Source organism: Mauremys reevesii, linkage group 13 (genome assembly GCF_016161935.1).
Source record: "Mauremys reevesii isolate NIE-2019 linkage group 13, ASM1616193v1, whole genome shotgun sequence".
Classification (NCBI taxonomy): Eukaryota; Metazoa; Chordata; order Testudines; family Geoemydidae; genus Mauremys; species Mauremys reevesii.
Genome location: NC_052635.1, coordinates 20133891 through 20146058, shown reverse-complemented (window position 1 = coordinate 20146058; position 12168 = coordinate 20133891). Strand labels below are relative to the sequence as shown.

At 50.2% G+C, this 12168-nt stretch overlaps 1 protein-coding gene across 5 annotated transcripts in view; it reads right to left on the bottom strand.

The window, feature by feature from the left end:
* Positions 1 to 12168, bottom strand: part of RBL1 (RB transcriptional corepressor like 1) — a 100609-nt gene that overhangs the window by 25151 nt on the left and 63290 nt on the right. For all 5 annotated transcript variants that reach the window (XM_039497960.1, XM_039497965.1, XM_039497961.1 and 2 more), the window contains 2 exons: positions 4922 to 5139; positions 1866 to 2042 (listed from right to left, as the gene is read on the bottom strand). In XM_039497960.1, the coding sequence (XP_039353894.1) occupies positions 1866 to 2042; positions 4922 to 5139 (395 nt within the window). The remainder of the gene's footprint in view (positions 1 to 1865; positions 2043 to 4921; positions 5140 to 12168) is intronic.

Genomic DNA, 12168 nt, shown 5'->3' with positions numbered 1-12168 from the left:
TAAAAATTACTTCTTCCCCTTTCCCTTCAGAAGCTACCCCTGAATTGGAAAAAAAGAGAACAATTAATAAGTAAAAATTTTTAGTGATATTTGAAAATTGGATTTCTTATCCTTTGTTACTGGTATCTTCCTTATTTTCTGGAACGAGATGCAAGGTTACAGGGACACACATGTTCAGCTCCGTTTCAACATGTATCACCAATTTTAATAGCAAATGATCAACACTTTTGCAGTGGAACTACAAGAAAAATGTATCAAGGTCCACTTGCTACAGTTGGGCTGTCAGGTCTCACTGCACTGGAGGCAACACTTCAGAGAAAGGCAGGAGGGATAGCTTAGTGGTTTGAACATTGGCCTACTAAACGCAGGGTTGTGAGTTCAATCCTTGAGGGGGCCATTTGGGGAACTGGGGTAAAAATCTGGGGATTGGTTGTGCTTTGAGCAGGGGGTTGGACTAGATGACCTCCTGAGGTCCCTTCCAACCCTATGATTCTAGGCAGCTGGCACACTTACTCAGTAAGACAAGGGAACACAGAGATCATTCAATGGTGGTATTTTTCTGCAAACCTTGTAGCAGCATCCAAACTAATCTAAGATTTAAGGATTGCTTACAATTACTAAAAGTAAAAGCAAGTAATTGTATTCCATGGCAGCTACATTCCACAGGTAATACCCCTTCTCAATTTGTCTTTCCTATTAAGGCTCACTGGGCAAGTCAATTTAATATTCTCATCCCATTCAGCACAATGGAGTCCTGATCCGCGACTACGGCTCCCAGGTGCTACAGTAATACAAATAATTACATTGGCACCTTGCCTAGTTTGAGTTCTGTTTTATTTTTTTCACCTGAGTTCGCATCAGTCAGAAGTAAGATTACAAAACTCCCATTTGTGTGATAAGTTGGGCTGTTTATAGCACCTCAAAACATAATGTGAAAAGCTTGCACATCCCTTTTTATTTCTTAGCAAAACATTTTATTGCTAAGATAGATTCTTAGCTAGGTTCCTCAACCTTAATATCCTGTGTATGCAACTGCTAGAAGAATTATTTTTCTGAAAAAAGTGAAGTGTGGCTATATAAAGTAAATTATTCCATGGAGGTGCAAGCCCCAGCAGCCTGCTTGTTAGTGCTCTGAATAACTACATAGATGCACTAGACCAGGGGTAGGCAATCTATGGCACGCGTGCCAAAGGCAGCATGCAAGCTGATTTTCAGTGGCACTCACACTGCCCGGGTCCTGGCCACCAGTCCGGTGGGGCGGGGGGCCTCTGCATTTTAATTTAATTTTAAATTAAGCTAAACATTTTAAAAACCTTATTTACTTAGTTTAGTTATATATTATAGACTTATAGAAAGAGACCTTCTAAAAACGTCAAAATGTATTACTGGCGCACGAAACCTTAAATTAGAGGGAATAAATGAAGACTCGGCACACCACTTCTGAAAGATTGCCGACCCCTGCACTAGACTATTTCTAGTCATAGTCTCTCACTTCATAGACCAGCAGAGGTGCAGGCAGAGCACCAGAGATAAGCAATGTGAGGCAATCCCTTCTGGAGACAGAATATAACTATGTCCTTTCTAGCTGATAATGGAACAGTGTGAATGGGCTCAAAAAAAAAAAAAAAAAAAAAAAAGGAGCGCCATCCAGGCCTGAGTCAAAAGGATTGTTGATATAGGACCTTGAGGGAGGATACGTAAAGGAAAGGAAAAGATGACTTCAGGGCTTCATCAACATCTTGGAAGCACCTCCCCTCCCCAGTAAGATATCAAGAGTAAAGCAATTGGATAGTAGATTTTCAGTTTATTTTATTAGTTGATGGAAATAGCTTAAGATACAATACTTCCTAAAACCTATACGTTACCTTTGCCATAATGTAAAAGGCACAAAGGAGGAGCTGATCCAAATGTCTGTCTTTCATTAGATCAGTGCAATGAACTAATGTGAACTCAAAACATGTCCATATCTTCCTGCGCAACTCAATGGAAACATCCAGTTTTAAGCACAAATCACGCAAGCGCACACTTGCCAAATGATACACCTGGGAGGGAAAACAGCACAACAGAGAGTGAAGCCAACTGAATCTTGAAATCTAGTTTTATCACAATTGTGAGTCTTAAAACAAAGAATGTCAGCAATTAAAAGGAAGAATTCCAGAAAGCAATTTTTTTTTAAACCTGTATATGTTTCTGCATCTCAGAAACAACAATTTGAGATGGATGGACTGTATGTACTCCAACTCCATGACTGTATAGCTAGATAAGTGCTGCTACCTGTCAGTTTAGCACCTTTTGGATCCCAATTCCAGCTCTTTGTTTTCTAGTTCCAGACAAATCCTCCACAGCATCAAACACAAACATTCAAAATGTTAAAGCAAGGAAAACAACAAATCAGAATCCTACTTAACAAAATACCATTTGCTTAACCAGAAGCAATTTGCCTTCATGACACAGAAGAGATGTCTAGCTCCCACTCCGCTAGTTTTCTTGTCTCTTAGCAACCAGAAATTAGAATAGAAAACTTCCATTCCTGTATTTGAAACTCAAATATCTACAGGTAAAACCCTACTTTCTGCATGTTCAAATTCATAAGTCCAGAATTGACAGGATCTATACAGCAATCCCCTCATACAGAGCACCAAAATCGAGAGTGGCTAAAAATGAGAATCCATCAACTAAAAGCTATTCTAATAAAAAGTGCTAAATGTGCCAAAGTTGCCATCCTACCAATCTCTGCAAAGGGTTCTGCATGGAAGAATGTACTCAAAAACTGAGTTTTCATCTCTGCCGTACAGGCTTAAGAAATACAAAGTTTGATCCAGCTGGCCAGTATAATTTAACAAACATTGTACCTGAACTACTCTACCTACCTGACCACATATCTTGGGACCCCTCCAGATGAGCAGGAAGTTTGAAGAGGTCATGTACTGTATTTACACCCAAGGAGAGTCTTGGATTCTTGGATTAACCTACACAGTATTTATCAGGTTTCTTTTTAAAAACACCTAATTCAGATGAAAACCTGAGATGACCTTGACAAGTGCAGCATGATTAACATTCTTTCATTAACTTTAGACGTTCTTTCCCCCACTATGAGAACTAAGAACACAAAGACATTTATGTCTGGAAGTAAAAAGAGTAGACTAAAAGTTCCACAAGACAGGCAGAAAAGAAGAATACCCTTTTGTGCACAAGAGTTTGAATTTGTATAACCTGTAACCAAATGGCCAAAACTCCCTTAAAGATGGGGTTTCATCAGAAGCTTGGATTTTAGCTTTCCTAACAACAGGGAAGAATAGTTTTGCTTATTATAGAATTTTCCAAGTGAAAGCAGATAAAGATGCATAAAACCACTGTATGATTGAAAATGAAGCTTGCACGTTGGTCGGACATTACTTTGGACCAACTTAATTCTCAGCCCTCTTCAGACACGAGGCAGGGATATCAGCTGTTTGATTGAAAGCAGAGAACCAAACTCCATTCTGCCTGTGAGATCCTAAGAGAAATCAGAATCTCTAAGAATACGTTTTATTTTCTTTCTCTGTGACAAAGTACTCCAATGAATGAATCTCTCACTGCTAGTGTTGCTGGCTGAAACTATGGCCACCAGGAATACAATTAAATAAAGAAGCTAGAAAACTCCAACAGGGAAGCATACAAATAGCACAGCTACTATGATTTAAGTTTTTGGAAGGCAGATTAAGACTGATCTAATCAGGTATACTCAGTGGGTTTGCTCATGTTTATGTATAAAGAAATCTCCCCTCATCTTGTCTCTCTCTAAAATAGAAATGCAAGAGGAAGGCAGCAAAACTCCTATAAGTTATTCATGCTTATTCATCCCTCATATTCTTTCCTTCCTCTGGTAAGCAAGCCTCTTCCTGAATACTGTCCCAGAGGGCTTAATTATCCAGCATAGCTTTGTGAAGCCCCACAGAAGCAGCCAATTCTGGATGGGCTGGTGGGTCCAGGAAACAGATGTTACTTCCAATAAAAGAGATGACAGAACAGAATTTTCAGAGACAGGAGAAGCTGAAATAAAAGTGTGTATCTGAACACTGATCAGTTACAGGAGGACAGTCTTCCCTTCAGCATGTCCAAGCCACACATCTGAGAGAGGGATGATGAAAGTTTCCCCAACTCCTAGTTCAAAACCCATTAGAAGAGAAAGAGCTCAGAGAGATTTAGCAGCGAAAACACCCTCAAAGCAGCGATCGATCCAGAGGGGGTCGATTTATCCCATCTAGTCTATACACGATAAAGCGACCACCAAGCACTCTCCCGTCAACTCTTGTACTCCAGCTGTCAACTTACCGCAGTGAAGACACCACAGTAAGTAGAGCTAAGTATGTCAACTTGAACTACATTGTTCACATAGCTGAAGTTGCGTAACTTAGACTGACACCCCTCCCAGTGTAGACCAGGCCTCATTTGAGGCCTTACTCCAGCCTACAGGGTCTATGTGCATTATCTCCCCTCTCTGAGAATTTTTGGCAAAGCACTAAGGAGTTGGCGCTAGTACAGCTATCTGCACTCTCAGCAGAGCTGGGGAGGCAACAAGAGCAGGAATAAGGAACCAAAAAGCACCAACAATTTGTGGCTAGCTATTGTGGCTAGCCTGTCAACCAAGGAGATCAGAGAACAACCCATCTGGCCCTAATTAGTGGATCTGAAAAGCAATTTTTCAGTAATAGGATTTTAAAGCATTTTCCAGCACAGGTGCCTTTATTAGCGCCAAAGGAAAAGTTGCTGAACAACACAGGAGTCTAATGGAACAGTTTGCCGAGAGACAGACAAGTTTAAATATAAGCAAGCATTAACAAAACAGAGCACTTGGTCAATAAAAGATTACCTCACCCACCTTGTCTCTAAAATAGAGAAAGACATTTAATACAAAGCAACTCTTAGCCAAGATATTTACCTTTCTGTAAAACAGTGCCAGGGAGCCAATTTTCTTTGGTTTGCTTCCTGCTGACGGATGTGCTTCCTGTGCTTGATTCATACAGGAATGGTTTGGAGATGCACCAATTAAAGCTTCAGCAGTGAGAGGTACTTGTCCATGACTCTCCACTTTAGACTGCTGAGATAAATTCACTGAAATGGGAATCAAGGTGATCCCTCCAGTGTCGTTTGCAATACCTGAAGATATATAGAAACACATTATTTTGCAGCCAAGCTGCATAGTTTAATTGCAAATATAAAAGACGGTTACTCACCGTAGTAACTGTTGTTCTTCGAGATGTGTTGCTCATATCCATTCCATGTAGGTGTGCGCGCCGTGCGTGCACGGCTCTTCGGAACATTTTTACCCTAGCAACTCCGGCGGGCCGGCTGGGCGCCCCCTGGAGTGGTGCCGCCATGGCGCTGAATATATACCCCAGCCGGCCCGTCCGCTCCTCAGTTCCTTCTTGCCGGCTACTCCGACAGTGGGGAAGGAGGGCGGGTCTGGAATGGATAGGAGCAACACATCTCGACGAACAACAGTTACTACGGTGAGTAACCGTCTTTTCTTCTTCGAGTGATTGCTCCTATGCATTCCATGTAGGTGATTCCCAAGCCTTACCTAGGCGGTGGGGTCGGAGTCCAGGCCTTTAAGGAAGCGGGAAACCATCTGGTTGGAGAAAATGGACCGACCTCCCATGGATGGACGGAAGGCGGACATGGCTGCCAGGTGCACCTTCAAGGAGGAGACCGCGAGCCCTTGTTCTTTAAGGTACCAGAGGTAGTCCAGGATTGTAGAGATAGGGACTAGGAAGGGATTAAGGCCACGCTGATCGCACCAGAGCGCGAAACGCTTCCATTTCGCGAGGTAGGTGGAGCGAGTGGAAGGCTTCCTGCTTTCAAGTAGGACTTGCTGTACTGCCGCCGAACAGTCCCTCTCTGCGTGGGTCAACCATGCAGGTACCAAGCTGTAAGATGGAGGGACTGTAGGTTCGGGTGGCAGAGTCTGCCGAAGTCCTGTGTGATGAGGTCCGGCCATAACGGAAGAGGAATGGGATCCCGAATGGAGAGCTCGAGCAGCAGGGTGTACCAGTGCTGCCTCGGCCAGGCCGGAGCGACGAGTATTACGTGGGCCCTGTCCCTCCGAAGCTTCAGTAGCACCCGGTGTACGAGCGGGAACGGAGGGAAGGCGTAGAGGAGGTGATCCGTCCAGGAGCAGAGGAATGCGTCCGACAGGGAGCCTGGGGAGCGACCCTGGTACGAACAAAACAGGTGGCACTTCCTGTTCTCCTTGGAGGCAAATAGGTCTATCTGGGGAAACCCCCACCTCCGGAAAATTGTGTGCACCACATCCGGACGAAGAGACCACTCGTGGGAGAGGAACGATCTGCTGAGATGGTCGGCCAGCGTGTTCTGCACTCCTGGAAGAAAGGACGCTTCCAGGCGAATCGAGTGGGTCACGCAGAAGTCCCACAGGAGCATCGCTTCCTTGCAGAGCAGGGAGGAGCGGGCTCCGCCCTGCTTGTTCACATAGAACATCGCCGTCGTGTTGTCCGTGAACACCGCCACGCAGCGGCCTTGCAGACGGGCGCGGAAGGCGAGACACCCCAAGCGGATCGCTCGCAGCTCCCGGACGTTGATGTGGAGGGAGAGCTCTTGGGGAGACCAGAGACCCTGTGTGTGAAGGTCGCCCAGGTGAGCCCCCCATCCCAACGCCGAGGCATCCGTGGTCAGGGTGACGGATGGGCGAGGAGGGCGGAACGGGACTCCTGCACACACGACCTCTGGGTCCAGCCACCAGCTGAGCGAATCGAGGGTAGGCTTCGTGACCGTGACCACCATGTCTATGGGGTCGCGATGCGGGCGGTACACCGACGCCAGCCAAGATTGAAATGGGCGAAGGCGCAGCCTGGCGTGCGTGGTCACGAATGTGCAGGATGCCATGTGGCCCAGGAGGCGTAGGCAGGACCGAACCGTCGTGGTGGGAAAGGTGTGTAGGTCCCGGATGATGGAGACCATTGTCTAGTGCCGAGATCGAGGGAGGCAGGCCCTGGCTAAATTGGAGTCGAGGACCGCTCCAATGAACTCCACTCGTTGCGATGGAGTTAAAGTGGACTTCTCGGCATTGATGAGAAGGCCCAGGAGCCGAAATAGGGATAGTATTTCTGTCATCTGGTCCATTACCAGCTGTCAGGATGCCCCGCGAACCAGCCAGTCGTCGAGATACGGGTAGACGTGTATGCGACGACGGCGGAGGGCTGCGGCAACCACTGCCATGCACTTGGTAAAGACCCTTGGCGCGGTGGACAGGCCGAAGGGTAGCACCGCAAACTGGTAGTGCGCACTGTTGACCACGAAGCGCAGGTAGCGTCGATGGGGAGGGTAAATCGCGACATGGAAGTACGCGCCCTTCATATCGAGGGCGGCAAACCAGTCTCCCGGATCCAGGGAGGGAATGATGGTCCCCAGGGTGACCATGCGAAACTTGAGCTTGAGCAGGTACCTGTTGAGCTCCCGGAGGTCTAGTATGGGTCGGAGACCTCCTTTCGCCTTGGGGATGAGAAAAATATCGGGAATAAAATCCCCTGCCCCGCATGTCGTGCGGCACCTCCTCTATGGCCCCCAAGCTCAGAGTCTCGACCTCTTGTAGGAAGAATTGCTCGTGAGAGGGGTCCCTGAAGAGGGACGGGGAAGGTGGGTGGGAAGGAGGGGGCGAAACAAACTGAAGGCGGTAACCATACTGGATAGTATGAAGGACCCAGTTGTCCGATGTTATTTGGGACCACGCCGGAAGGAAGTGGGAAAGGCGGTTGTAAAATAATGGGGTAGGATCCGGGAAAGAGACTGATGGGCCGTCCTCGGGCGTCCCATCAAAAGGCCTGTTTGGGCCCTTGAGGGGCCTTGGAAGGGGCCTGGGCCTGGTTGCGTCTGTTGCCCGATGGTCTACGGCGGTTTAAGTTAGCACGCCGACTATTATACGGCCTTGACCTGGCCTGGGTAAAGGGCCGGTAGGGCTGCTGCCGGAATGACCTCCTCTGGGTAGCTGGTGTGTGCATACCCAAGGTGCGAATGGCAATTCGACCATCTTTGAGGGTCTGAATTCTGGAGTCCGTTTTCTCCGAGAAGAGACCCTGAGTGTCGAACGGGAGGTCTTGAAAGGTGTACTGCACCTCAGGCGGCAAGGTGGAGGACTGCAGCCAGGAGATACGCCTCATGGTCACACCGGAGGCCAGGGTTCTGGCTCCTGAGTCCGCCGAGTCCAGAGCGGCCTGGATGGAGGACCGGGAGGCTTTTCTGCCTTCTTCCAAGAGGGCCGAGAACTCTTGACGTGAGGCTGTTGGGATCAGCTCCGAAAATTTCGCCAGGGACACCAAGATGTTAAAGGTGTAACGAGCGAGAAGAGCCATCTGGTTGGCAATCCGGAGCTGGAGGCCACCCGCTGAATAGACCTTCCGGCCCAACAGGTCCATGCGCCGTGCGTCTTTGGATTTTGGCGCCGGAGTGGGCTGCCCATGCCTCTCCCGGTCATTTACAGACTGTACCACGAGGGAGTCCGGAGTCGGGTGCGTATAGAGGTACTCGTATCCGGTGGGCGGGACCGAGTACTTGCGCTCCACGCCACGTGCGGTGGGAGGGACGGACGCCGGTGACTGCCAGATGGTAGTGGCATTCCGCTGTATGGTGCAGATGAAGCGCAGGGCCACCCGCAGCGGGGCCTCAGCTCCAATGACGTTGGTCACCGGGTCGTCATCCTCTGGGACATCCGCCACGGGGAGGTCGATAGCCTTTGCCACCCGGCGAAGAAGGTCTTGGTGGGCCCGCAAGTCAATAGGAGGGGGGTCTGCTGTAGAAGCCCCTGCCTCATCCGGCGAGGATGAGGAGGACAGACCTTGGACCACCACTTCTGGAGCTGGTTCTTCCAGGGGGTGTGAAGCCGCCTCGGACCCTGTATGTTGGGCGGGACCAGGTGGCGACAGGGCCTCACCCGGTGGTGATGGAGGAGGTCTGCTCACCGTGGCTTCGGGCACCCTATGTTCGGCGCCCATGTGCCGCGGGGGAAAGGGGAGTCCTTGAGGCTCGTGGTAGGCCCAGGGGACCCAAAAACCCCACTGCTGCGGTCCGTGGTACTGGCCTTGGGGGTCGGCCCGGAGATCTCTCCCGCTGCCCGCCTGAGAGGCGACTGAGGGCTGACGAGAAGGCCAAGGCGGGGCAGAGGCGCTGAAAGATTGCGCCTTGGAAGCCGGCAGTAGGTCCCTGGACGGTGCTGAGGATCGGTGCCGGTCATCGCGGTGCCGGGATGGAGAGCGGGACCAGCGACTGTTGCGGTGCCGGGAGCTCGACCGGTGCCGCACCCGACTCCGGACTCCCTCGTGGTACAGTCCGTACCAGTCCGGCGTCAGGAGCGGCTTCGGGAGTCGCGGTGCCGGGAACGGTACTGGGATCCGGACCTCCCTCGGTACCGACGGTCGGGTGACCGGGACAGGGAGCGTCTCCGGGAGTGCGACCGGTACCGCGATGTTGAGCGGTACCGGGACTGCGACCGGTGCCGAGACGGGGAGCGATACCGCGATGGTGAACGGTGCCAAGATCTGGATCGGCGTGGCGGTGACCGTCTGTGGGACCGGGAGCGGGACCGGGACTGACGTCTATCTTGTCTGTCAGGGGGAGGCGGCCGCATCATCGCCGGCTTGCCCGCTGACTGAACGGCCCGCACCGGCGGTGCCGGGGGCCGGAGGCTCGGTGCTTCTGTGAGCTCGATGAGCTCTCTTGCCGTCGAGAATGTCTCGGGCGTGGACGGGAGCTGCAGCTCAACCGCGGTTGGCACTGGGGAGCAGGGTGGTACCGGACTCAACGGCTCTTGCGGCGCCGGAGTCGACGGTACCGTGCACGTTTTGTGCACCGCCGCAGCCGGTACCTGAGGTGCCGGTGGTGGCTGGGCAAGCGGTCCCGTAGCATGCGGCTTAGAGGCCATCTGCGCCGTCTTCCGTTTCCTCGCTGGAGAGAGGGAACGGTGCCGGGCCGCCGGTGCCAGCTGCGGAGCTCGAGCAGTCTCGGTAGCGGAGCGGCTCGGGGCCGCCGGTGCGCTGCACGCCGATGACGATTTCGGTGCCGCTGGGGTCGGCGCGGGAGGTTGAAGTGTCGCCTCCATAAGGAGCTGCTTTAGGCGAGTGTCCCGCTCCTTTCTAGTTCTCGGCTTAAACGCCGTGCAGATGGGACACTTATCTGGACGATGGGTCTCCCCGAGGCAGCGCAGGCAGGAGTCGTGCGGGTCCCCGACAGGCATGTGCCGCTGGCAAGCCGCACAGGGCTTAAACCCCGGTGCCTTGGGCATGAGCCCGCACAGGTTGTGGAAGAAGAGGGGCTAAACCCCCCTAATTCCCTTACTATACTATATCTAACTAAACTTATTCAATTAATCTAACAACTAAACTAACTTAACCAACTATGTACACGTAGGAAATAGAGAAACGCTAGGGCTGTGGAGGTAAAGGAGCACTCCACTGTTCCAACTGGCCGTCACGGGCGGTAAGAAGGAACTGAGGAGCGGACGGGCCGGCTGGGGTATATATTCAGCGCCATGGCGGCACCACTCCAGGGGGCGCCCAGCCGGCCCGCCGGAGTTGCTAGGGTAAAAATGTTCCGAAGAGCCGTGCACGTGCGGCGCGCACACCTACATGGAATGCATAGGAGCAATCACTCGAAGAAGAATCATAATTCACAGAAATAGTTAATGTTAAGATTGTTCTGCAGTATTTGATGTCAAAGGAATCCTCCTTTCCCTGGCAGTGCATTCATAAAGGAACAACTTTATCATACTCTTGAAAATACTTAAAGGGAGGGACACTGCAAATGTGAAAGATCACACTTCCGTTTTAAAGGTATTGTTGGTACAAAATTTACTAGAAACATTAAATATTCCTATAACTGAAAGCTAGCAACATCTTTTTTTTTTCCAGTTTACTTTGTGTATAGTCAGTTTCACTGTTTCCCCCGTTATCAGTTTCTCTCTCAAGCGTCAAAGGGGAGAGAAAGAACAAATGTTTTTTAATCAATTTAAGAAAAAAACCCAAGATCTACTGTTTAGTTAGAAAGTGTAATCTATCAGAAACAAATATTCTGAAATTGACACATTTACAATAACCTAGAGCTGACTGTCCCTTTAACAAAAGTTACTTACTGTAACTATGGTCCTTCGAAATGTGATGCAGATATGTATCCTAGTTAGGTGTGTGCACTCCCTGCGCACTGGAGCCTGCGACTTTTGCTAGCAGTACCTGTAGAGGGGCAGTGCTTGTCTCTTGTGGCCCCTCCCCTGGCTATATGAGGTGGTGTCACCCCCACCCCACTCAGTTCCTTCATAACGAAATCCCATGAGAGGAGACTCCGATGCAGAGTGGACAGAGGGTGGGTCATGGAATGCATGTTCGCATCATACCTTGAAGAACCACAGTTACAGTAAGTAAGGCCTGGTCTACACTGGGGTGGTGGGGGGAGTCGATCTAAGGTACGCAACTTCAGCTACCGTGAATAGCGTAGCTGAAGTCAAAGTACCTTAGCTCGAATTACTTACCCGTCCTCACGGCACGGGATCGACATCCACGGCTCCCCCGTCGACTCCGCTACCGCCACTTGCTCCGGTGGAGTTCCGGAGTCGATGGGAGCGCGTTCGGGGTTCGATATATCGCGTCTAGATGAGACGCGATATATCGAACTCCGAGAAATCGATTGCTACCTGCTGATCCGGCGGGTAGTGAAGACGTACCCTAACTGTTTCTTCTTCAAGTAGATGCAGAGGTGTATTCCACTTAGGTGACTCATAAGCACTACCACGATCTATAGGCAGGGCTCAGAGTTTACTGGAATAGGGATCACAGGACTGTCCTTCTGAGGCCTGCATCTGCTCAGGAAGATGCGATAATAGCATAATGGTCCATAATCGTACACATGGACGACCACACGGCTGCTCTCCAAAAGTCCAGTAAGGAAACGTCACTGAGGAATGCTATCGATGTCACTTGCACCCTTGCTGAGTGAGCCTGTATCCGCTGAGGAGGCATAGCCAAAGTTATCTGACATAGTCTTGATATAGGATGTTATCCATCTAGAGATGGTCTGTGCAGAGACTGCTTGCCCCTTCATGCAGTCTGCATATGACATTAAACAGGCAAGACAAAGCACAAAATGGCTTAGTCCTGTCCAAATAAAAGGCTATATCTGGCCTGACAT